The sequence below is a fragment of the Myotis daubentonii genome, chromosome 11 (assembly GCF_963259705.1).
Source record: "Myotis daubentonii chromosome 11, mMyoDau2.1, whole genome shotgun sequence".
NCBI classification, from domain to species: Eukaryota; Metazoa; Chordata; class Mammalia; order Chiroptera; family Vespertilionidae; genus Myotis; species Myotis daubentonii.
The window spans coordinates 14,974,276-15,001,557 of NC_081850.1; the positions used below are offsets into that span (position 1 = coordinate 14,974,276).

Genomic DNA, 27,282 nt, shown 5'->3' on the forward strand with positions numbered 1-27,282 from the left:
AGCAGAAGAGGTTATCTATTTCAGTCTTTTTGTTTCATAGATTAAGGAGATACTGAGGCCTAGAGGAGTTAATCGTCCGGAACAAACTAATTCTGAACTCCATGATTACTTGCCTCTTAACCATGTTTCTTTGTGACATGTCTTGGTGTAGTTAGATGGAAACTAATGTTGTACAGTATTCCATTTTACAGAGAAGTTAACAGCAAAAGGCAGGTAACTGATTTTCTCAAGGCCACATAATGGTCAAGTGTCAAGTGTTTTGATACTAGCACTTGGCTCAGGTTATAACTTGGCAGTAAATCACCAATGATGGTGTCATAAAAATGAGTATATAAAGTTTAAACTCAGTGGAGTACTAAATTTGGTGGTATCTTTTCATCTTGTATCTTTCTAAACACAAAATACCTTCAGGAATAACACTTAAATCACTTTAGCATTCTCAAATTTACATACTTTAACTCATAAAGTAAATTTGTTAATATTTAACTTTTATGAGTAATTAAACATAAAGATTATGCAAACCACCTTACTTGTTACATTAAAGAAGTCAAAGATGACTTTAAGAAATTATTCTTCTAGTCAATCTTTTGCTAAGGAAGTCTAGTGGTTTTTTTAAATCACCTGCTCACTGGGTACAAAGGTTAAAACAAAGTGAAATGCAATCATCTGACATAGCTTTCTTTTTAATGGTGAAGAAACAGAATAGATTTCTTAGCACACCAGTCTCAGAGACAAAAAAAAGTAAAGGTAAGATCTTATATATTTACAGGTTTGGTGGTTGTTGCTGAATTTTTTTAAAAAGTCATATTTGTTTGTTAAATTTGTACAAAAAAATTATGCCTTTGCTAAATGATGAAAGAGCAGAGAATATGATATTTTCACACACTCTATAGATATTAACCTTAGAATAGCCAAAAAAAATTTCCCAAATAAAGTTATAATAAAATGTATTTTTCTTTTTAAAAAAAGGTTTCATCTAATCAAATTTATATGACCTTTTTATTTTGAAATATGTTAATCACACAACATTTTGAGGTGACATTAACTTAAAAACAAATTTGTAAAACAAAAAATTACTGGCTACCCGTAGATAATTGTTGAAATTGGGTGATGACTATTCTCTTTACTTAGATGTTTTTCTTGAAGTTTTCCATTACAAGTTTTTAAACTGGAGGGGAAAAAAATCTTTAAAATGGTTAATTGTAAGAGTGAAATTAATTGTGAATTATTAACATTTTACTTCAAAATACATTGATTTTTGGCATAAATATCTAAAATATTTAATGGCAAACTATAAATACCTTTAACAAGACCAAAATAATTACAGCGTATTTTTACTTCATAGTATATAACAGTCATATATAGCAAATAATCAAAAACTCCTAAGAAACTTGTGCTTAAAAACTACATAAGAACAACACTCTTTCTTTTTCAATATCTATCATTTCCTCTTATATAAAGCTTTTTTTCTCTCTATGTAGACTGTAGGCTATGTAAAAGGGCATTTAATTTGTGAAATAATTAAAATAAACTGATATATTTGTTCTCTATTTTTTAATCACTACATTTAAACCCAAATTTCAAATTGAGAAAAAAATCCAACTTTTTAAATAGGGTAAATTGACTCAAGTACATTTTCTTCATAATCTACTGGCTAGCTATTCTGGCAATCTGATTTCTTCAAGATAGACAATAATGCTAGCAAATGTTTCCTCTGTCTAGTGATTTATCCATTCAGTGTCTGGCTGGTCAACATCTACCCCCTTTCTCAATTTTTTCCCTCTCAAAAAATAAACAAATATACAGAAAGTCCCATTGATCATGGAGCTCAATCAATGCATTTAATGGCTTTAGACCTAATGCCTTAGATTGCTGAATGCTTTCTTATACAGAATCTACTTTAAGCTCTGAGTATATACTGCTTCTAACTTTAAAATTTATCAAAGAGAAAGAAATACTTCTTTTCTAATTCTTATAATTTTATTTCCTTTAGCACACTGGAGAACATAATGATTAGTAATAAATAGATGATAAAGATAATAAATACAAGAGGATCCTATTTCTATTTCCATATAGGCTCATGGTCTTGCCTGACCCCCATTACCTCCTTCAGCTACTTCACTCCATATCAATTTTTTACTTAAGTTCACTTAATTTTCTTTGTAGTCTAATTGCTTCCTTTAATGATCCCTATCCTTTTTATTCCAGAAAAAAATAGCACTTCTACTTTACCCACATCTGGACCCTGCCAGTGACAACAGTAAGAACTTCACAACACCACTGAGAAATACTGAAACGAGAAAATGAAGAGGCCGCACACATTCCTAGGGACCACTGAACATGGGCAAAATACCTTTTATATACGATTTGGGGATACTCTTTTGTGGGCAGTGGTCTGGAATAAGTGATAACTTGAACTCATTTCTGACTCTAAAAGGGATTCTATTATGATCTATATCCAAGTTGTAATATCTAGAAGGAATAGTGGCTTTTTCTAACAAATTTGACTTAGCTACAGAAAGGGAGAAAGAAGAAGGGAAATAAGTATAAACACATAAACAAATAGAAGGCAAAGAGTAGATTAACTAGAATAGGGTAGTATCAAAATAACAATAAATACCTAATTGCTAATGAGGTAACAGACAACAGACTTTAGTAACGTGAAAATGAGTCTTGCTTATTCTGAGTAGTTTTCTACTTCCTGCTCTAGTAGAATAAACTTTTCCTTAAAAATCATTAAACAACATATGCTGTAAATAAAAAGGCTCAAAAGAAAAATAAGACTTAAATTATAGAAAACCACTAAGGGTGGTACTAACATGATATATTCATATCTTTCAAACATCATTTGTTCGTAGCTGTTTTTAGTGTTGACTTAAAAAATGCACAAATAAAAACAAGAAGCATGAATGTCATGAGTAAAATCACTAAATGGAAAGTAACTATTAAGCAAGAAGAAATTACTCCAATAAATGGCAACTTCTAGTGAAAGATGGTATAATGAATGTTGCCATTAACTTTGACTTCTCCCCCAAACCTGACAGAAATGTAAATAAAAGGCAAGAAGGAATATAAACTCATAAGAACAAAGAGAATGAAAAAGGATGCAACAACAATAAAACCTAGAAACTAGACAGTTAATAGTTAAGTGGAAACTGACTGGGAAAGCAAAATTTCCCTGAACCAGCAGAGTGGAAAGCTGAGGAGCCACAGGATTTACACTGCAAAATGCCAAACTGGCCCAGAAATTGGCAGCACCAGGTGTTCTGGAAGTAGAGGAGGGGCTAGATTCTAGTTTAAAGTTTCCTGCCTATCTCTGTCCAGTCAGGTAAAGCTCCTCTCCCATATAAACAGAAGATTAAGGCTTCCCTCCACCACCAGGATCATTGTGCCAAAAAGAAAAAAAAGGGAAAGTAAGTTAAGGTTGACATACTAATTATTGAGATAAACCCACCTTTTCTACCATTCCGCTCTCAAATGCTAGTCATTTGGCTTTATCTGTTCAGTCAAATTAGAGAAGTCATTTTTGGCCCTAGTCCATTTGCTCAGTGGTTAGAACATCAGCCCTCAGACTGAAGGGGCCAGAGTTCAATTCCAGTCAAGGGCATAGGGACCTGGTCGAGGTGCATGCAGGAGGCAACCAATCAATGTGTGTGTGTGTGTGTGTGTGTGTGTATGTGTGTGTGTCTCCCCCCATCCCTTCCACTTTCTCTAAAAATCAATGGAAAAAAATATCACCGGTGAGGATTACCAAAAAAGGAAAGGTCATTTTGGGGATCCAACCAGTCCTAGGAAAAGATCTCAAGATAATGACATTTAGGGATTCCCAAAGAAATAGTCGAATAAGTTTTTTACTCTACAGAAATAAGACCTATATAAATGTTGTATCCAAATAGCTTTTTTGTTTCCCAGTCTTATCTGTAAATTGCAAACCAAATATTAACAGATATATGAAGACAGAATGTCTCTAATATAAAGGATACTGACCATTATAAAGTGGAAAAGCATAACAAGACGACATAGAGGCTAATAAAGGAAAAAAGAACATGGAAGATACAAGACACAATAACTTATGTTATAAGATACTATTAAAGAAAATTTTCAGAAAACAAAAAGAGCTCTTAGAATTAAAATGAGTTGTAAAGGAAAACTTTAAGAGATTAACAATAAAATTGAGGATATATCCTTGAAAGCAGAATAAAATGAAATATAGGCAATTCAAGATAAAATATTAGAAAATCATTCTAGGAAATCCAACACCCAAACACCAGATTAAAGCAGTTCTAAAGAGTAGTGAGACTTAAAAAAAAATGGTGAAGAAAATTATCAATGAAATAATTCAGAACTGAGGGATAGAGCTTCCAGGGTGAAAGCATCCACCAAGTACCCAGTTTCATGAATGAAAACAGATTCTCAGGAAGATCCATGACACTTCAGAATATTGATTTTAAAACCTTAAGAAGAGGCAAGTTACATAAAAGGATAAAGAACTAGAATGGCATAGCATCACCATTCTTAACAGTAATACTAAAAACCCTACGACAATGGGGCAATGCCATCAACAGTTTGAGAAAAAACCATTTCCTATTTATAACTTTACTTCTAACCAAATTATCTTTCAAGGTCTAAAAAAATTTCCCGCCTATAGACCTTCTTAGGAAGCTATTACAGAAAACTCCATTAAAAAAAAAAAGCAGTAATCCAAGACAGGCATTCTAGAACACAGGCATCCAACCATAAAGACAAAAGGGAATGTCTTCCATAAGGGTGGAGGGAGAGTGGAAGTCAGCAGCTGTTTAGAGGGTACAGTCCTCATCTCCTCTAGGTTACAGCATGGCAACAGGCTCTGGGAGAGACTTCTTTAAGCACATTAAATATCAAAAATGCATGCAACATTGAGTGATTTGTTAAAGGGCTTGAGTATAAATGCATTAAAAAAAGAAGAAAACTAAGCCCATAAAAATAACAATACAGTACATTTAATTTAGTGAAAAATTGTGAGCAGAAATAGAAAAGTAATCCTGTTATATGGCTCAGACACTGATAGTTTTACACATTTGTGACACACGGAATACTCATCTAACCCAAATTATAAGTAACTATGTATGAAGACTAAAAAGACAGGAAGTACATATATTTGTTGTGTTAGAGATGAAAGTAGGGAGTGTTTGAAAGAGAACTAAAGACTCTTATTATCTTCTCTCTGTCTCTCGCTCCCAATTTTTTGGGGGAGGCAACCAAATTTTTGGTGGCTTTGTTTCGACAAGGCTGGTGTGTGGCATCTAAAGAAAAGATTAAAAAAAAAAAAAAAGAAAAAAGACTCTTATCTCTCACACTTGTAGGTAAATGGATAATACCAATAAAGAACACCTTAATTTTAAAAAAAGAAAAAGAAATAGCAATATAAGAATATACTACTCATTGACATGGACAACAGTGTGGTGATTATGGGAGGTGGGGTGGAGGTGAAAGAGGGTATAGGGGAGATAAAATGGTGATAAAAATATAAAGGAAAAGAAGAGTATTCTTAAACACATATACATAAATACATATTCTTCTGGACCTTATTTTTTAAATATATTTTTATTGATTTCAGAGAGGAAGGGAGAGGAAGAGAGAGAGAGAAACATCAATGATGAGAGGGAATCATTGATTGGCTGCCTCCTGCACACCCCTTATTGGGGATCGAGCCGGCAACCTGGGCATATGCCCTTGACCGGAATCGAACCCAGGACCCTTGAGTCCGCAGACCGATGCTCCATCCACTGAGCCAAACCAGCTAGGGCTGGACCTTACTTTCAATAGATCCAATGAGACACTTAAAAAAATACTGTCTTTCATTCTCCATAGGAGTTTTCTAATTTAAGATTAGAGTACAGGGATGGGTGAAGGAACATGTAATTGTTTCACATTTTATATAGTTTAAGAAAAAATAGATTTAAAAGGAGAAAAAAGGAAAGCAAAATGTCTTCAATAATCTCTGAAGTGCTAGTCACCTACTGACATGACAATACTCTCTTTTCCACCAGGCCTGCAATATGAAAGCCACATGCATACTGATCTTGTTTTGGCCCCTCTTCATGCTAATACTTTCAGATGAAAGCCAGACTTTTAAAACAGTAAGTTTTTACAATCAAAACAGTGAAAATATTTTCAAAGGTACACTTTGAATGTCCCAAATAAAAGAAAGCAAAAAAAGAAAAAAATCCAAACCAAGCCATCAAAACTAACTCTTTAGTTAGCTGGGTATATTCAAAATCTGTGACCTCTGAGCCAGATTCTAATTTGACAAAAGCAGACTTCATTTTTTAACAGAATTATTATTCATCATGTATTTCCACATATACAAATGGGAATACACCAAAAGTCTTTCTTTCTGTAATGATTATACAATAACACCTGTATTACAAACTAGAATCTCCCTGCTCAATCAATTATACATATCAGAATTTCCTTAATCTTCAATATTTCATCCCAATAAAGAAATAAAAGCATTAGCTTTTCCTTTTTCACACTATAATATTGAAAGATTAGACAGTAGATTTTTTCTAAACTATTTTCTTCCAATGTTTAATTGCTAGGATATGAAATTTAGAAAATTCTGTTAATATATTTCTGATTAATACATTTCTTTTTTTATTTTTTAGGAAGTCAAATGTAATTTCACTAAACAGAATTATTATTTGATTCCAGCGGATATCAATAAAGAGGTTACTGTACTTGATCTCAGTTATAACCAAATTACTCTGAATATTACAGACACAAGTATTCTACAGATGTATTATTTACTCACTGAGCTCTACTTGATTGAAAACAGTGTCATCATCTTATGTAATAATAGTTTTGGTAACCTCTCCAATCTACGAATTTTAAATATCTGTAGAAACTCCATCCACATAATTCAACAGGGTGCATTTACAGGCTTAACTAAATTACAACAGTTATATCTATGCCAGAACAAAATATTACAACTGAATCCTGATATATTTGTGCCTCTTAAAAACCTGAAATTTCTGAATCTGCAAGGCAATTTGATAAGCTATTTTGATGTACCACAACTGTTTCATCTGGAATTAATCATTTTACATGGAAATCCATGGAACTGCTCCTGTAGTTTACTGAATTTGCAGAATTGGCTAAACACATCCAATGTAACATTAGGTAAGCTATCATTATTACATTAATCAAAACCAAAAATGTGATTGATTTTTGGTTGTTTCGCCCCAGAAAAGTCTCCCATTTTCCCCAGATTTTCACTACAATCTTAATCGTAACATCTTTACTATTACAAACTAAACAATATATAGATACTGTACCTAGTAACTATATTTATAAAATAACTTTATAAACAGGAATGTGCATCTTTCCCTTGTGTTGCTAGGCAATATAAGAGTTTCTTATAGTACCAATAATGACATGTCAAAAAATTCTAATTTACATAATTATAAAATGTTATTAACCATATTTTATTTTCCATAATAAATCATAATTTATTCTTTCTGATTTACTAGAAAATGAGAACATCACCATGTGCAGCTACCCAGATAAACTGAAATACTACAGCATCAAAACAGTACCTTATAAGGCTGAATGCTACTCAAAACTTCCTTCACCTATAACTGAAGACCTTCAGATTAATTTTCAGTCAATTAGGAATTCAACATTTAATAGCTCTTTGAACAACTTAACAAGAAATTCAGGTAATGTACTGGTATTGAATACTAACATTGCTGAAGACAGCATACTAAAAAACTAAATTAGTTCTCATTGTTTTTCTGCATTTTAAGTTACTAGAAACAACGTAAAATTCCTCATGTCAACAAAAGATTTACAAAATACTGGGTTTCCAAAACAGGCTCTGCTGGTTACCAGGCAAATGCCACTAGGCATATTACTTAACTACTCTTAGGCTTAATTTTAACTAGTAAAGTCACAATTCTCCTTTTGTTTTGTTAATCCTCACCTGAGGATATTTCTCCACTGATTTTTAGAGAGAGTAGAAGGGAAGGAGAGAGACAGACAGAGAAACATCAATGTGAGAGAGACACATCGATTGGTTGCCTCCCACAGATGTCCTGTCCAGGGATGGAGGCCTGGGGATGGAGCTTGTAACTAAGGTCTGAGCCCTTGACTTGAATCGAACCCCGGCCCTTCAGTCTGCAGGCCAACTCTATCCACTGAGCCAAATCGCCAGGGCAAGTCACAATTCTTAAAATGTATAAATCAATAATGTTCCTAGGTGAATGGATAAACAATCCCTGTAAAGACAGGAGTTAGTCTTTTACCACTCAAGGAAATAACTTTATATGTTTATTTTGTAGTTTTATTAACTTTTGCTTAAAGAAAATTATAAAGTACATTCATTTCTAATACCAATATTGGGGAGTTATTAAGATGTCTAATTTTTGTTGTCAATTTAACAAAATATCTTCCCTCTCTCCCTCTCTCATTCTCTCTCCCTGTCTCTGTATCCTATTTAAGAACATGGACCTCTTGGAAAAAGCTGGGCTTTTCTTGTTGGTGTTGTAATGACTGTACTGGTGACCTCTCTCCTCATTTTTATTGCTATCAAATTGCCAATATGGTATAATAGTCTGCTTAGCTATAAACATCATCACCTGGAAGAACATGAAGTAGAAACCTATGAAGATGGTTTTACCCAAAATCCAAGTTCCCTTTCACAGATACCAGATACAAACTCGGAAGACACTACAGTAATATTTGAACAACTACATTCATTTGTAGTGGATGATGATGGGTTTATTGAAGACAAATACATAGATACTCATGAATTATGTGAAGAAAATTAATTTCTTTCAATTTTTGATTATTTTAAAAATGTTACCAGTTCACTGAAAGTTTAGACATGGAGATTTTCATATGTGACATACCTAACTATAGCTAGTAGAACTTCATATTAATTGCAACACATATTAATATCATAAAATTATGTTTTTCTCATTGGTATTGAAAAAGTTAGTCCAAATACCGTAACTGACACTCCTTGGTAGCTAATAGTTACAACACTATTCTCAGTAGTATTCAGAAGACTATACATACTAGTAAAAAAAAAAAAAGCCTAAAGTAAATTATTAATTAATTAAAATAAACTGATTCTCATATTAGTTCAGATATTGGATATAATACAGATAAGTTATATTAATGTTTTACTTATTGGAATCAGTAGAGAAATAAAGGTTTTGGATTTATATCATAAGTCAGAGTAAGGAACAGAGATAGCTTAAACTGACAATGCACTTGGGTTGATTTTTTTATGCTCACCAAATGAATTCATGGAATTGGAAAACATTTTTTTAATGCTTCCTGAATTGGCACAATAATTCCCTGAAAACTTAGTAGCAATTTAGAGCATAGCATTATGTCCAGGCACAATCCCTAATAAATTATTACTGATCTGGGTTATAAAGAAAGATTGTCACCACAACGCAGTGTATCAAAATGATCTATAAATAATCTTATTTTAAAAAATACATATTTCTGTCTCTCTTAGTGAGATTTCTATTCAAATAAGTTGTGTTGGGGCTGAGAAATCTTCAGTTGGTCCATGAACAACTGTTTGGGATCCAGATCATGGAGGAACGTTTCCCAAACTGTTTTCTAGAACGTTAATTTCCAGAGAGAGACATTCAGAAGTATCGACGGGGGGGAATTTGTACATGGTCAAATTACTAAAGAATTACTATAGGAAATACTAGGTTTAAACAAAGTGAAACAAGATTCTTTACTATATAGGACTCATCTGAAACTTTACTAAGCTAAAAGCAAAGTATCAAGAATTTTCCAACCTTTCTTTAAGGTATGCCTACTAAGAGCTCATAGCACAATAAGGGTCCAAAGAACATAGTCTGAAAAACACTGGCCATAAGACTATTATAGGAAGAGTCTAAAAGTCAATTCCTTGTAATCAACTGGCTGTAATCATAATTTTATTAATTTAATGGAAATACTGGCATTAAAATTGTAACAAAATCTATCATAGGTGGGAAGGTTAAATGTATTTATCTCTATCTTTTACAGGAAATATCTCTAAAACACTGAAATATATTCATGGGTGAAATGATGTTTTTGATTTTCTTCATAGTACAGAAAAGGGAACAATGGCTAAAGGTGTACATGAAGCAGGGTGGGTTGTGGAGCTGGGTTATGGGTATATAGGACTATAGTATATTATTTTATTTTTGTTCAAATTTATAACACAGTTTTTAAAATGTGTATTTACTTGGTACTTTCTTAGAAAAAAAGAGACTACAAATAATGTAGACGTACATTATATTCTGCAGTCATTTTAAAGTTTGTATCAATACATAAATTCAGTTCAAATGTCTATGAGGAAAACAAAAACTGTTTAGGATGATATACCTAGTGAAATAGAAAATGAACTCATTTATTATGCATATTTGCTTGTGTTTATCAAAATGTTTTTAGTATTCATTAAAGAATATAAATGCTTTACGCATACTATTTTCTAATAGATATTATCAATTATATTTCATTGTTTTCAATCTCAAGTATAAATGAGATAATAGAAACATGAGGAATCTTTTTCTAAATAATCTATCATTTTACCAAATATGTCATATTTTAAGAGGCAAATATTAATATTTGAGAAACAGAGTAAAATAAAATTTAAATATGAATCAGTAAAGCCTACATTAATCTCTTATATTCAAGAGCCTCTTATAAATGAATATTGGGTAGTTAATAAATATCTAACTAAACAAAAATAAATAAATGGACTTAAAATTATAATTACATATGTTTTTAAAAGATAACTAATTTTTGACTAATACCAAACTAGAAAAGTATATACAACAGAAGTTGAAGAAAATCATTAGCTCATGCAGCTCTATGTAACTGAGCTTAAAGTCAGGTGTGTAAGAATTGTAGTAATATATCGAGGCTATATATCATAACCAACTTATTATGAAGAGATGTTCAGTAATAAACCAGATGGTCATGCCATACTAAATGGTGAGATTAAAGTAGAAGAACATTAAAACAGAAGTTTTTTACACCTGCCTTCAAAAGGTATGGCATTTCCTACTCCCTTTGAATGAGGAGTATCAAGGTAGATCTTTGTGTTAGTGAGATTTTGGTTATCTGCTTAACACATAAAATAAATCTATTCTGCTGCATATAAAAGTAAACTTCATAAAAATAACTTTTGTTCATAACTTAAATTTCTTCTTAAAAGGGTCAGGAGAACCTATTTCATTCAGCCTCAATTACAAACTACGGATATGAAGTTTTGAAACTGCTGACACTTTTAGAACAAACTTGTATATTTTAAGAACTATTTCTTCAACCAAATGAGCCAAATAAAAATAAAAACTCTAACATTCTCAAACTTATAATCTGTGGTTTATCATTTAGTATGAAATATCTATGAAACATGTACATATAATATTTACAAATATGACCTAGGCATTATGTAAGTCTGTAGATAAATGATTAAATAAATGAGGACTTACATATTGTAAATATCATAAGGACTTCAATGGGCTATATTATTTATATTATTTATATTATTCTTTAGGCACCTAGAAGAGTATCTTATATAAAGTAAATGATAAATATCTGCACTAAATAACAGAACAACAATAACAAAAAAAGAAAGTTTTCATGTAAGAGCTGGGTCACCAGAAAAATGGAATTTCCTTTGTACAAGGGAAGACACTTCCAGTATATGTAGTTTTTAAGAAAGCATTTTACAGGAACATCAAATAATGGAGGGGGAAGAGATTTCTTTGTTTTCGATCAACACGAGAATTGTATTTATCTTTCAAAATTTTTATTATATTTTAACATGCTAGTTTTCATTAAATATTTACTGTACATGCAGAGGTAACATGACAGTATATTTGGTGTTACAGAATTTTGTTAATTTTGGTAAACTATTATCCTTGCTCTCAAAGAGATTACTATTGATATATTTTTGGGACAAAATGTAGGTAGTATATGTATGTACAAAATAGCTCATCTATGTTTGCATTGCCTTAGACAATATTTAAGGTCAAAATGCAGATGAAGAAAATTATGTTAACCATTGCCGTTGTCTGAATAATTGCACCCCTCTAAAATTCATGTGAAAATCCTAACCCCCAAATTAAAGGTGTTAGTAGGTGGGGACTTTGGGAGATGAATAGGTCATGAGGATAGAGCCCTCATGAATGAGATCAGTGCCCTTATAAAGAGATCCCAAAGCTCCCCAGACCCTTCCACCCGCTGAGGACACAGTCAGAAGGCCCCAGGCATGAACCAGGAAGAGGGCCTTCACAGGAAAGGGACCATATGGTGTCTTGATCTTGAACTTCCCAAACTCCAAAACTGTGAACAATAAACTCCTAATATTTATAAGATACCCAGTCTATGATATTTTGTTATAGCAGCCCAAATGGATATCCACTTATTATTTTGTAGGCATTAGTGTCACTGCCATAATTCCCTTAATATTTAATCTTTAACCAGTTATATGTAAATATGCACATATAATCTAAACCTATGATATGGATTTTACTAATATAACTATTATCAATTAATAATTGGATAATATATGAGATAATGAAATACTGTAAATAATGTGCCTTTCATTAGAATGGGGTTTAAATCTCATAATTCAAATTAGTTAAAAAGCCCAGGTTAAAATTATAAACCGTAGAGATAAGAATGTTTTGATCCATCTTAAGACTTTTAAACTCCTAGAAGTAGAAATTATAGCTATCTAATCTATACAGTACTTTTACTTGTACAGAATTTCAGTACTTAGTAGTAAATAAAGATAATAGATGTTCAAATAATAATTTGCATTGCAAATATTCAACTTTTTTTAAATTAAAGAGTACAACAGGGAAAAACAAGAAAATCAGTAAGGAAGTAAATGACTCAGAAGTTAAACTACCTAATACAACTCACTTATAAATGTTTTATTTCTATATGGATTGTACTTACGCTTGTCTTTCTGTAAATATGATATCCATACTTTGTGTTTCTCGATCATTTTGAGCTTTAAGCTAAATAAAGAGTTAATACAAAAGTGAGGGATAAGAAATTGCCATTTTAATCAAACTATTTAAAGGTTATTCAGATTGTGAACTAATTGAGAGATAATTACAATAATTCTAATGCCACATGAAAAAGTTTTAAAAAATACAGTATTTGTTTCAATTAACAAATCACCATACCAGATCTTTTTTTTTACGTCCTCTTCACAGGCACGGTAATCTCACATCAAAAGTATTCATTTTGTCAAATACTCCAATGTAAACTTAATTTATGAAATTAAAATCTCAAATATTTATTGGATGTTCAACAGTTGGTTAATAATATGTTAAATTTAGACCCAACACAAATTTTATTCTTAAATAACTCAGGAGTGTACCTGAGCACTCCTAATTGACTCTACCTGTATATATTCAGCCTAGAATTTGGACTTATCCCAAATAACTGACAAAACACATACAAAAGATTTTACTTTTTACATTTGGCATTAAAAATAGTTTTCCAATTGGGACTTCTCCTGTATTCTAAAAGCCAAGAATAATTTCACTAAATTATCATGCTTTTAGAACCCAATTTAGAAAAAAAGAGTCATTTTATAAATTCTGTTTCACAGAACTTTGAATGTGTAAATAAATGATAAGCTATGTTAGTTATAAGTTGCATGTTATTTTCATCCAAATGTTTATAATTAAAATAAACTAGCTGCTAACATCTCATTTACCAATCAAAAGTAGTATTAATGTCTGGCATCATATAACTATTTGTTTTTTCCCCTTTCTTATTAAACTCTATACAGGTACCATAATATGTCCATTGAGTACTCAGCTCCATTTGTGCAAATATTAAACCAAATTAATTTATATGCAAACTAATTTACATATAAGAAAATGTGGATGGGACTCCCTGACTAATGCTAAATGCAGGACCGGTTAAAACATCGCCTTTTGAAAGACACTACGGTATCATCCATTTGGGAGAGCCAGTGAACAGGAAAAAAATTTTAAAAGCACAACTAAGGGAACTCAATTATAATAGTGGTATTTGGGATGAGTAATACCTATCTCTAAGGTCCATAGGTTTCATCACACTATTTCTAGCTATAAATGCTTTGTTTTGGAGAATATGATCTATATTGATCTACAGCTCATAAATTTTCTTACCATGTTGTAATCATTCATTACTTCTTCCATTTCAGTATTGGTATTAAGTTTATCTACCAACTAAAAATAAAAATACACAAAAAAATACATTCTATTAGTGTATAAATTTTCTCTTATTCCATAATATAGGTATTCAATCTTACAAATAATAGTCATCTAAGTATGAATACTTTCAAGTATTTTATCTTCTAAGATAAAAACAAATATTAAGCTACCTAAGTAAGCATACACTGTGCATTTGGCCAATCAATAAACTACATTTTTAGGAACGTAAAAAAGTGAACAATAATGAACTACTACTGTTCCCGCAGATTGTACTTGCAGAGATTTGCCTGCTCTGAGATGTCTGAGCTTATAAAGGTCCAGAGAAGACAAAAGTTTGGAAAAGATCTCTTTTTCTCTAACTAGACCCCAGACTCTCCCCCTCTCCCTCCCCTCTCCCCCAGGGGAGGTGGATGTTAACTGATTATAAAATTACACCAGTAAAAATATAAAACAATTTATTAATTTTTTTATTGATTGACCTTTAGAGAGAGAGAAAGAAGGGAGAGAGAAAAGAAAGAGAAGAGAGAGACATCATTCTGTTGTTCCACCTCTGTATTCATTGGTTGCTTCTTTTATGTGCTCTAAGCAGAGATCAAACCTGCAACCTTGGCGAATCAGGACAACGCTCTAACCAGATGAGCTACCAGGCCAGGGCCACAGCACTTTAATCTCTACACTTTCTATAGTTTTAATCTTTTACAATGAGCTTGTATTCACGTATTATTTGGTATTTAAAATAACACATTTTTAAGTGGTAAAAAGCAATGAAAATATTCAAAGAAAATCTTTATGAAAAAGCAAATACCATGTTGTAGTCTGCTAGTTGTCCTTGAAACTCTTTGATTTCAACAGCTAAAGTCTCAGCTCTGCAAGCATAAAATAAATACACTCATAAACAGATAAATAAACAAATGAACATTACAAATTCAGTATAAAACTCCTAAAATATATCACATTAAATGCTACCGATAAAAAAGATCTTGCATATTTTAGCTGCAAAATTACTCACCTCTTTTCATATGACAAATAAACTGAATTCTCTTGATTGTACATTTCTATTTCTTTCTGAAGTTTATTAATTTCTGTTGTAAGTTCATTTATTTTACTTCTAAATGAAAAGAAATAAGTCAGCAATACTTCTAGTCAAGATAAGACTTTCTAATCAAACAAAAAAACTTTTCATAAATGTGTAATAATATAAATGGTTTTGTGAAATTTCACTTAAAAAATAATTTAAGTGGCTTATTTAAGAATGAAGTATATCCCAACGGATAAAAAGCGAACATAGATTCTCTACTCACTAAGAAAGATGACACAGGACCAGAATGGAAACCCGGTCAAACTGGTACAATCTATAGACAGAAGCAGATGCCTAACTGTCACTCTCACAGCTCCTGCTTCCCTCTAGGACAGGGTGTCTCAAGAGTGCGATGAGTGAGAAACCAAGATGGCGGCGTAGGTTAACGCAGGAGATCGCTGCCTCGAACAACCACTTCAGAGATATAACTAAAGGGCAGAACGGACATCATCCAAAACCACAGGAAGGCTGGCTGAGTGGAAATTCTACAACTAGGAGGAAAGAGAATATCATACCCAGACTCAGAGGAGGCGCAGTGCTGAAGTGAAATACTAAGGTGCGGAGTGCACACGGAGCGGGCTGGAGGCGGAGGGCGCGGTTGTTGTTTTCAATCGGGAGGGAGTTTCAGACTCTGAGCTCCAGATCCGGGCGAGTCTCTGGGGAGCAAGACTCAAACGGGAGAAGCGGGACTGTCTGGCTTCGGTCGGAACTCGAAGGCAGCTTTCTCTCCGAGGTTTGCAGCCATTGCTGGGACTCTGAGAGGCAGAGCCCCTGGGGAAGGAACTGAGAGCAGCCATAACTGCTCGCTCCGGCCAGCCCTGTAGATCCCCTGGGACCCGCCCCGCCCAAGCCCTGCGCAGAACCATTTGCCGGATAGCCTCAGGCAAAGGCTAGATTGGCACCGCCTTAGAGATCCAGCACAGAAGCCCTCCCACTGCAGACCCAGCGGACTCTCATAGCCAGTTAGCCTGGAGGTCAACTCACCCCCGGTATTGCCGACATCAATCAAGGCTTAAAGGCAACAAGACTGCACACAAAGACCACTAGGGGGTGTACCAAGAAAGCATAAAAAATGCGGAGACAAAGAAACAGGACAAAACTGTCAATGGAGGATATTGAGTTCAGAACCACACTTTTAAGGTCTCTTAAGAACTGTCTAGAAGCTGCCGATAAACTTAGTAAGGCCCTCGAAAAGACTGGTGAGACCGCCGATAAATGTTGTGAGATCCTCAAGAAATCTAATGAGACCCTCGATGTTATATTGGGGAACCAACTAGAAATTAAGCATACACGGACTGAAATAACGAATATTATACAGACTCCTGACAGCAGACCAGAGGAGCGCAAGAATCAAGTCAATGATTTGAAATGCGAGGAAGCAAAAAACACCCAATGGGAAAAGCAAAATGAAAAAAGAATCCAAAAATGCGAGAATAGTGTAAGGAGCCTCTGGGACAGCTTCAAGCGCACCAACATCAGAATTATAGGGGTGCCAGAAGATGAGAGAGACCAAGATATTGAAAACCTATTTGAAGAAATAATGACAGAAAACTTCCCCCACCTGGTGAAAGAAATGGACTTACAGGTCCAAGAAGCGCGGAGAACCCCAAACAAAAGGAATCCAAAGAGGACCATACCAAGACACATCATAATTAAAATGCCAAGAGCAAAAGACAAAGAGAGAATCTTAAAAGCAGCAAGAGAAAGAAACCCAGTTACCTACAAGGGAATACCCATACGACTGTCAGCTGATTTCTCAACAGAAACTTTGCAGGCCAGAAGGGAATGGCAAGAAATATTCAAAGTGATGAATACCAAGAACCTACAACCACGATTACTTTATCTAGCAAAGCTATCATTCAGAATTGAAGGTCAGATAAAGAGCTTCACAGATAAGGAAAAGCTAAAGGAGTTCATCACCACCAAACCAGGATTATATGAAATGCTGAAAGGTATCCTTTAAGAAGAGGAAGAGGAAGAAAAAGGTAAAGATACAAATTATGAACAACAAATATGCATCTATCAACAAGTGAATCTAAGAATCAAGTGAATAAATAATCTGATGAACAGAATGAACTGGTGATTATAATAGAATCAGGAACATAGAAAGGGAATGGACTGACTATTCTTGGGGGGGGAAGGGGTGTGGTAGATTCGGGAAGAGACTGGACAAAAATCGTGCACCTATGGATGAGGACAGTGGGTGGGGAGTGAGGGCGGAGGGTGGGGCGGGAACTGAGAGGAGGGGAGTTATGGGGGGGTAAAAAGAGGAACAAATGTAATAATCTGAACAATAAAGATTAAAAAAATAAAAAAAAATAAAATAAAATAAAAGAGTGCGATGAGTGACTAAATAATACCTTGGCATGGGGTGCGGGGGACTATCCTCTGCACTGTAGGATGTTTAACGGCATCCCTACTTCGGATGCCAGTAACATATCCTCCGAACCTCAGTTATGACAACCAAATATGTGTCTAAAAATTGGCAAATGTTCCCTGGGGAGCCAACTCACCACCAGTTGAACACTGCTCTAGAATCAAACAATCACACAAGTAGCTAGAACTACTATTCTTTGATGCAGAATCACAAATCTTGGAGAAGGGAGGCAATGCAATGATGACAAATGGCTTTATTTTGTTTCCTTCTTTTGAATAAAAAGTGCCTGGGTATCAAGAGATGCTATACAACGATGGCCTCACTTTCTCATTGATGTTAGCTTTAAGGGTAGATGGGGAAAACACACTTCTCTTTATTCTAGAAGTTTGAGAATCAAAAAGCCTCATGTAATTGAGAAACAAAACAATCAAGAAGGACTAAGAGAGAAAAATGAACTTTTAGGACACAATAGAAGGATTACCTGAAGTGGAAATAAGAGAGAAAGAAGGTATAGATGAGGAGCAAAGAAGAAAATAAAGTAACATGGGAAAATAGAAATAAGACAGTAGGACATCTGAGCAGAGGAAATAGGTAGGTAGAAAATACGACATACATTCTTGATATAGAGCTGCACAGAGATATATAACAAAGCTTACGAATTCATTAAAATTAGGCCACATTTGTAACAACTCACCAAATCCACAGGGTGTCCCAAAAACATGAATACACACTTTAACCGCTGACAGCTCAATTGATGTTTCTTTCTTTTCAGCCAGACTAAGCTTTGAACAAAGAAAATTCACCCTAAAATGCTACTAGAAGTTTGAAAATGCAATTGAAGTACAAGCACTGCCTTTATAATTATTCAAAGTGTGTATACATTTTTTTGGGACACAGGGTGCCCCCCCTCCAGCCCCCCAAAAATGTATACACACTTTAACAGCTGATAATTCACTTAATTTTCACTTGTTTTCAGGTCTGCCTGATTTAAAATAATGGGTGAAGCTAGAATAAGCTTCAACAAAGGTTTAACCTTTAGACTTTTTTATGAGGTTACATAAAAAATAAAGTTTATGGTACAAAAGCGGCAACAGTTGACAAATTGAGGGTGCACAAATACCCAATGAAACGATTCTTTTTTAAAAAAAATATGTTTTTATTGAATTTTTTGTTTTGTTAATCCTCAGAGGAGGACATTTTTCCCATTGCTTTTCAGAGAGAGTGGAAGGGAGGGAGGGAGGGAGGGAGGGAGAGAGAGAGAAACATCGATGTGAGAGAGACACATTGACTGGCTGCCTCCTGCACACACCCCAACCAGGGGACAGGGAGCAAACCTACAATCCAGGCAAGTGCCCTTGACAGGGAATTGAACCCTCAACCCTCCAACCATCGAGCCATACCGACCAGGGCTGTTTTTATGGATTTTTTTAGAGAGGGAGCGGGAGAGAGAGAGAAACATCAATGTGAGAGAAACATAGATCAGCTGCCTTCTGCATACCCCCCCCCCCCACCAGGGATTGAGCTCACAATGTGCCCAGGCTGAGAATCGCACCAGACCTCTTGGTGCATGGGTCAACGCTCAACCATTGAGCAACACCAGCCAGGCAAAAATGATTCAGGATGTTTGCAATTCCACTGCTTCACATAATCAGCAGTGCCTGGACCAGACTGGATATCAGTTTGTAAACAGGCATTAACAACAAACAAAAAAATTATTTATTTCTGTAGATTTTTTTAAATTTTGAAAATGAACTGTATATTAATAAACACTGACTTTATAATCATTCAAAGTGCATATACATTTTTCAGGACACCCTATATATTTAGGTAAAACTTTGTATTAAGTAACGTTTACAAATATATATATATATATATATATATATATATATATATATATATATATTCCTTTTCTTGTTAGATGTAACTGGTGACATTTCAATAGTATTTCAGAACAAGTAGTGAAAGAAGCATAAAAGGTTATTTTTAGAGATTTTAAAAATGAACTTGAAATATATAGCTTACATGCAAATATATAAAATTTAAAATCTCAGCCTAGTTGCATTATATATGTATTTTGTAATATAGCCAAATTATCCAAAAATTATGTTAGAACATAAAATCATTCTTATAAATCAACATATAACTAATTATCTTAATAAGTACAACAGTTAAAACTTTATGTAATGCATAGAAAAAAAAACATTTATTTAACATACCGAAGAAGCCCAAGATAGTAAGATTTGTCTAAAATTTGCCTCTGAGGACCTAAAAAAAAAATGTTTTTAAGCATTAGTATTCAATTTGGAAATCCCACCAAAATAGCAAATCAAAAGCACAAACAGAATTATGCTACACAATTCTCTGACAGTCCTTATGAATGTGCCAATAAACCTGATAATCAAGAAGAATCATTGAAATGGAAAAGAGAACTAATATCTTACCATTATGATATATTAGAAGCTTGAGTTAAGCCCACAAAAATGGGTTTAAGACACAGGTTGACTGAATGGAAACTGGGTCTAAGAGAGTCTAGAAAAGGGCTATCAAAGAGAACTTTCTGCAATAATGAAATATTCTGTATCAGTGCTGTCCAATAAATGAATTGCATGGGATTACCAGCACTTGAAATGTGGCTGGTGCTATTGGGAAACTGAGGTTTAATTTTACTTAATTTTAATTAATTTACATTTAAATAGCTACATGTAGTTATTGGCTAGCATAATGGACAGTGCAGATTTAGACTGAATTTCTCAATGCAAGTAAGAGATGATGATTTTTCATAATTTGTCTCAGAGACTTTTTTATACACATGATCTCATATTTCAGTAGGACTACGAAAGTACTCCTAGGTTAAATGTCCCAAATCTTGAGACAGATGAAATGCCCTGCAAGGTGTGAGGTGTAAGGCGAGGGAGGTCTAAGTGGAGGAGAGGGAGAGAATGTCTTATTAGAATGGGAAATGGAGCACTAGAATAGGTCAGAACAAAATCACAGCAGATAGCGGTAACAATAAAAATGTTTACACAAGGCTTTGCGGTATATTGGTAGAAACTGACTAAATGATATTGGTCCTGTTTTGAAGGAGAAATTAATAAAGTATAAATACTTATTGAATTATTTTTAATCTTTATTGTTGAAAGTATTACTTATGTCTCCCTTTTTCCCTCCACTGACCTCTTCTAGCCCACCACCTAACCACCACCCCCAGGCCTTTACCACACTATTTTCTGTGTCCATGGGTTATGTATACATGTATACAAGTTCTTTGGTTGATCTCTTCCCATCCATCCACCCTCCCCTACCTTTCTTTACTGAATTCTTTTTTTTAAAATATATTTTATTGATTTTTTTACAGAGAGGAAGGGAGAGAGATAGAGAGTTAGAAACATCGATGAGAGAGAAACATCGATCAGCTGCCTCCTGCACATCTCCCACTGGGGATGTGCTCACAACCCGGGTACATGCCCTTGACCGGAATCGAACCTGGGACCTTTCAGTCCGCAGGCCGACGCTCTATCCACTGAGCCAAACCGGTTTCGGCTTTACTGAATTCTTTATAGAATTTCATATGTTGCTACCTTTAATGTTTAATAAGTAATATTAAACACCCAAACATTTCCATGAATAGAGTTTTTAAGACTAAACAACTACATGATTTTCACAGTATTGATTAACCAAGCATTTCTAAATAATCTATTGGTTTTTAATATTTTGTGAGCTAAGTTTGTTATAATACAAGTAAGAAAATGAAGTCTCCTGAAAGGCATGACATACTATATTATAAAGGGTATTATGATATCTTATAGTTAATTTTGTACCAGTAAAATATCTTCATTCCTAGTAAGTCCTTTGCCACAAATATAGAAAATAAAACAATTCACCATGCTTTTATATATATATGTATATGTATATGTGTGTGTGTGTGTGTGTGTATATATATAGTTTGAATCATAACATACAGTGTATTGTTAAGCCTTTATTTTAGTTTATTTATTTTTTTGCTTTTTTTGGTTATGGCTTTCTAAACACATACAGAGAAGCATAATGAGAGATGGCTATAAATCTACAGTAGCCTCATTTCTTACATATTATAATGCAGTATTAAATATTAGAAAAGTAACACATCTTGACTCACTTCTCATACACAAATATCTTAATAATGTAATTTTGATATAGAAACAATAAAAAAGTATTTCAGAATATTTTCATAGAGTACTAGAAATCTAATTTTTATTCTTAAGCTTTTCTTCAATTTATTTCAAATTTCTTGAATTTGTAGCAAACCTCCATGTTTAGAAATGAAGATCAAAATACCTCACATATGTAAACTAGAGGCTGGTCACAAAATTCGTGCACTAGGGAGGGGAGGATTCCTCAGCCTGTGCCTTCTCCCAGACCAGGAGCCCTCGGGGCATGTCCAAGTGGGACATCTTTAACATTGCTTCGGAGGTGGGAGAGGCTCCCGCCACTGCCACTGCGCTCGCCAGCCGTGAGCCCGGCTTCAGGCTGAGTGGTGCTCCCCCTGTGGGAGCACACTGATCACCAGGGCGCTGCTCTTGCATCATAGTGACCGGTTGTTCTACCATTAGGTCGATTTGCACATTAGCCTTTTATTATATAGGATAATTCTCCAGCTCATAATGTTATTCTCTTATTTTGTGAATCACTGAATAAGAACTGAGTAAAACTGCCTCTTTCACTCTGTAATTCTGATTTAGTAATATGGTACTACAATATTTCTTATACAAAATGTACTCATCTTCTTAAAATAGATACCTTTAATCCCAGTTTTCATTCCACTCAAACCTTGCTGTGTTACTGGACGATCTGCAACTTTAATCTGAGAAGACAGAACTCCTCCTGTCCCTATGAGGCCACCACGGGAGCCTGGTCTTGCAGTTCCAGGTGATATCTAAAGAACAAACAAGATTTCACTTTTAAGAAACTAGAAAAGCACTGTAACTCTATTACTATTAAGACTGCAAAGAGAATATTAAATTTTAATTTGACATAATTTGTAAAATAGTCCCATATTTTTTGTTTGCAATATAAAATAGTGGTAAGTAAACTTCTTTAAATTTTAAATTTCTATGTGTAGACTTCATAATACTTCAAAATTGGAAAAGAGTTAAATGTCCAAATACTTTTCCTCATTTAACAATAGACTAATAGCTAAATAAGTTGTAGTAGATAACAAAATAGTTTACAAAAAATAATTTATAATTTCATTTTGTAAAACAAAAAGTCTGGAGGATTATACAAAAATAGTAACAATGGTTATATCTATATAATGATGTTATAGTTCATTTTTATTTTGTCTTCTGATGTTTTCAACATTGTTACAGTAAATAAATATTACCTTTAAAATCAGAAAGAAAAGTTTCACTTTAAAAAAAATTAGACATAATCCCATCACCAGATAGCCCCGTATTTAAGGGCTTAATTCATTCACCAAGCATTCACATTATTACTTCAGGTCTACAAAATCCAATATAACACTCTACACCCTGAGGAAAGAGCAAGACTCTCTTCTTGTCAGTGCATATAGTGAGTACGGGCATGGGAAGGTATAAAAGATAACCTGAAACTGCTCCAAGTGATCCTTCTTTTATCTTCCTTTTCCACTTTTCTTTTTCCTGCCTCATTTCCAAATAGTAAAGTAGTAAAGTAAACATGTAGTAGAAATTTTATACTGGGGCTGGATACAACCACTGTCATTCATTTTGATTGTTTTTCATTGTTAGCTGGTGGCCTCTAACCCTATTAGCTAACATAGTTCTTAAGTGATTCTGAGGATTATTTGGTAATTATTTTGAGTACAGGAGGCCAGCAACAGTGACACATTCCAGAAGAAATAGGTTGGACACAAGAACACTATCAACAAATTCAAATGAAATTAATTCAGGCTTATTCTGAATGATCCTTGTGAGAGAATGCTAAATCTCTTCCTGGGTAATTCTTCTAAATAATTTCCTCTTCAGCTCTATGTGAGCATAATCATGACAGCTACTCAAATAATTATGCAAATTTTACAAATATCCAGATGAAAGTATAAAGAAAGTATAAATTAAAACTGCACACATTTAAAAAAAGAAAGAACCCTGACTGGTTTTTCTTAATGGTTAGAGCATTGGCCCATGCACCCACGGGTCATGGGTTCGATTCCCGGTCAAGCACATGTACCTTGGCTGCAGGTTCCCTTTCTGGTAGGGCCCTGTTCAGGAGCCAACCAATCTATGTGTCTTTCTCATAGCAATGATTCTCTCTTTCCTCCTCCTCCTCCCTCCCTTACCCTCTCTAGAAATCAATGGAAAAACTATCCTCAGGTGAGGATTTTAAAAATAAATAAATAATTAAACATTTTAAAAATGAAATAGATATACATGTATTCACATGGAAATATATTTATGGTATGTTACTGATATATTTATTATATATTTCTGAAAGTAAAGGACAAGAATGTATATATTATCATCTTCATTTTGAAAAATGCTGAAACCATCAATTATATATGCCTATGTGTCAGTATTTGTAAATAGACAGAAAAAGTTTGGAAGGATACACGTCACACTGTCTGACAACGACCATACCTGGGGTAGGAGGAAACTGACACTTGTTGTTTCTGTATTTTACAATGAGCATTATTCTTTTAAAAACTGCAAACATTAAATAGGTAAAGCACCTGGCAAATATTAGGTGGCCAATAAATGTAAGATCCCTTTTAATAATATTTAGTTAACAAGCATAAATTCTTACTAGAATAAAAGAAAAGATATCCTAACTCAGTACTACATATGACTTTAGAAAAATCATTTCAGTATAAGTTGATGAAGATATTACCTGAAACTCTAGAAAAATCTCAAAAATGTAAAAAAACTGATTTCGACAAAATTCTTCCCTCCCCAAAATACTGCTCTTGTTGTGAATTAAGTATAGGATCCAACATTATCTCTATAGTCCAAGCTATATGTACCTTATGAGGTAATAAAACCATTTGTTGTAAACATCAGAGCAATTACCATGAATATTTTGGTGTATTCACTTCTTTCTGTGTACATATAATTTTATATTAAATCACATCACACTTTTTTTTAATTTAATACTCTATTATATATATTATTTTCTAAAATGTGCTTTAAAAAATTTTAATGGGTACCTAATAGTCTATGATAAGGATAAACATATAATTTTTTTATGATTCATCTGTTGTAAACCCATTTAGGTTATTTTCAAATTTCACTGTTATAATTATAAAGAAAATGTAATAATTATCTTTATAGGATATTATTCTGCTTAGATTATCAGTTTATAAAGTTAATGCATTTTGTTCTAATGTATTTTTCTCTTACGATTCACTTATTTATGACACTATCTTACATATAAGCTCTTAATATTTGTTAGAGTTCGTTTCTAGACTGCTGTGGCAACCAGAACATTGTTTTACTTATTATTTATAAAATATTTTTATATTAAACTATTGTACTTTCTTATTTTTGTTTATTGTTTTAGATAAATTTTAGTTTTATAATGATATACCCCTATGCGCACGCGTGCGTGCACGCGCACACACATACTCACTCTCACACACACACGCACACGCGCGCACACACACACACACACACACACACACACAAAAGAAATCTCATTGAATTTAGATTGGTTTATAACATTTTAATACAGAAAGAGCTCTTAAATATTCTGAACTCTAGGTATGACAAATATATTGCAAATATTCCTTTACCAGTTTGTCATTTTTCCTTTAGGTGTTCAATAGTGTTTTCAATGTGGTAAATTAAAATATAAAAATAACCTCTTCTTCACTATTTGTGTCATTTTACAAAGTCCTAGTCCATACTAAGTTTATGTGAAATACTTGCCTATATTTTCTTCTAGTACATTTATGATTTCCCTATTTTTAAATATATTTCTTTATTGATTTCAGAGAGGAAGGAAGAGGAGAGAAAGAGAGACATCAATGATAAGAGAGAATTATTGACTGGCTGCCTCCTGCACGCCCCCTACTGGGAATCGAGCCCGCAACCTGGGCATGTGCCCTTGGCCAGAATCAAACCGGGACCCTTCAGTCTGTAGGCCGACGCTCTATCCACTGAGCCAAACCAGCTAGGGCAGATTTCCCTATTTTTAAATATAAAGTTTCTAACATATCTAGAATTTTGAGCCCTAGCTGGTTTGGCTCAATGGATACAGTGTCAGCCTGCAGACTGAAAGGTCCCAGGTTCGATTCTGGTCAGGGGTACATGCCTGGGTTGTGGGCTCGATCCCCAGTGGGGGCCATGCAGGAGGCAGCCAATCAATGATTCTCTCTCATCATTGATATTTCTATCTCTCTCTCCCTCTCCCTTCCTCTCTGAAATCAATAAAATATATTTTTTGAGAAATAGAATTTTGAGTGAGGAAGGAATCAATTTTTAAAAAACAAATGGTTTTCAGTCATTTGAATGTATTACTGAATACTCCATGCTTTTTCAACTAATTTGAAATGCCACCTTAGTCATTAATTAAATTCTTACATGTCTTGATTCTGTTTCTGGTCTATCCATTTCATTTGATTTTGACAACAATACACAACAACACTTGAATACTTGTAGTTTTAAAATACATTTGAATATCAGCATGAGCATGCCTCTTCTCTCTACAGTCTTTCAGACATTGTCCCACGCTTATACAATACAACATTTTCAAAAAACAAACATATAGCCTGTTCATAAAGTAAAGAAAGAGCAAAGAAGAATTTATTATTATAGACAGGCTTTCCAACTTTACCAATATATATGCACAAGAATTCAATAGATTTGTTTTAAACTTACTCCAGTTGCCACTCGAATATTTCCTGATGGGGGTCGAATTCCAGAAGGAGGCCTTCCTGTCAACCCAATTCCACCTCGTGAAACAGGGCGAGCTGCTGCTGGAGGCTTGTGATTACTGGCCATTGTTTGTTCACTTTAACCACTGTTTAGAAAGAAGGAATAATTCAATTCTTCTTTGATATCTTCTATAGTTAGACACTAGTGACCCACATAACCCTTCCTTCAAACATTTAATCCACAATGGTTTTTCTTGTAAATTGCCATTCCAGGTATTACTACAAGGCTGAGCCTGATTTAATTTTGTTCAAACTTGACATTAATGTTCCATTTACTAGTAGAACCATGAAATCATTTACTACAACATGACTTCCTCATTTCCCTACCCTATCTAATAAAAGAGAAACATGGTAATTGGCGTACAACCGCTACCCTTCCCATTGGCTAATCAGGGCACTATGCAAATTAACTGCCAGCCAAGATGGCGGCCGGCAGCCGGGCAGCTTGAAACTAACATGAGGCTTGCTTGCTTCAGTGACAGAGGACTCCAACTTTCTCCGCCTACCACTGCAGGCCTCTGAGCTGCAACTCTAAGCAACTATGTAACAAATATAGAAGCTAAACAAAACCCCAGAAACCTGCTTTAGTCCAACGGGCTTCAGCCAGCAGGATCGCAACATTGTAAGCAAAGGCCAGAAACCTACTTTCAGCAGAGGAGGCCTAAGAGCTGGAGCCAAGCCTCAAAGCTAAAGCTGGCCCAGAATAAAAAAAAAAAGA

The 27,282-nt window shown here is 34.0% G+C and overlaps 2 protein-coding genes across 6 annotated transcripts in view; one reads left to right on the top strand and one right to left on the bottom strand.

Annotated features, from left to right (window-relative positions):
* The window catches only part of IFT74 (intraflagellar transport 74), a 90,266-nt gene that overhangs the window by 54,691 nt on the left and 8,293 nt on the right, over positions 1-27,282 (bottom strand). The window contains exons 2-8 of one of the 4 annotated variants that reach the window (XM_059656516.1): positions 26,509-26,650; positions 22,457-22,592; positions 19,897-19,945; positions 15,235-15,333; positions 15,031-15,091; positions 14,181-14,240; positions 12,970-13,031 (exon numbers count right to left, since the gene is read on the bottom strand). In XM_059656516.1, coding sequence (XP_059512499.1) covers positions 12,970-13,031; positions 14,181-14,240; positions 15,031-15,091; positions 15,235-15,333; positions 19,897-19,945; positions 22,457-22,592; positions 26,509-26,631 — 590 coding nt within the window. In that variant the 5' untranslated portion in view covers positions 26,632-26,650. The remainder of the gene's footprint in view (positions 1-12,969; positions 13,032-14,180; positions 14,241-15,030; positions 15,092-15,234; positions 15,334-19,896; positions 19,946-22,456; positions 22,593-26,508; positions 26,651-27,282) is intronic. The other 3 variants (XM_059656517.1, XM_059656518.1, XM_059656519.1) reach the window with 3 other exon arrangements.
* LRRC19 (leucine rich repeat containing 19) lies at positions 644-8,810 on the top strand. Of its 2 annotated transcripts, XM_059656520.1 has the most exons (6): positions 664-747; positions 2,209-2,260; positions 6,030-6,119; positions 6,648-7,161; positions 7,512-7,700; positions 8,482-8,810. In XM_059656520.1, exons 3-6 carry the CDS (start codon positions 6,039-6,041, stop codon positions 8,808-8,810), a joined length of 1,113 nt encoding a protein of 370 aa, XP_059512503.1. In that variant the 5' UTR covers positions 664-747; positions 2,209-2,260; positions 6,030-6,038. The 2 variants fall into 2 exon arrangements, with proteins under 2 accessions (XP_059512505.1, XP_059512503.1); XM_059656522.1 differs by lacking the exon at positions 2,209-2,260 and having other exon boundaries at positions 644-747.

Excerpts from the sequence above, each read along its gene's own strand:
- LRRC19 (XM_059656522.1), top strand. The coding sequence starts at position 6,039 with ATGAAAGCCACATGCATACTGATCTTGTTTTGGCCCCTCTTCATGCTA. Across the intron at positions 7,162-7,511 it reads CACATCCAATGTAACATTAG|AAAATGAGAACATCACCATG; the intron begins GTAAGCTATCAT and ends CTGATTTACTAG. Across the intron at positions 7,701-8,481 it reads CAACTTAACAAGAAATTCAG|AACATGGACCTCTTGGAAAA; the intron begins GTAATGTACTGG and ends ATCCTATTTAAG.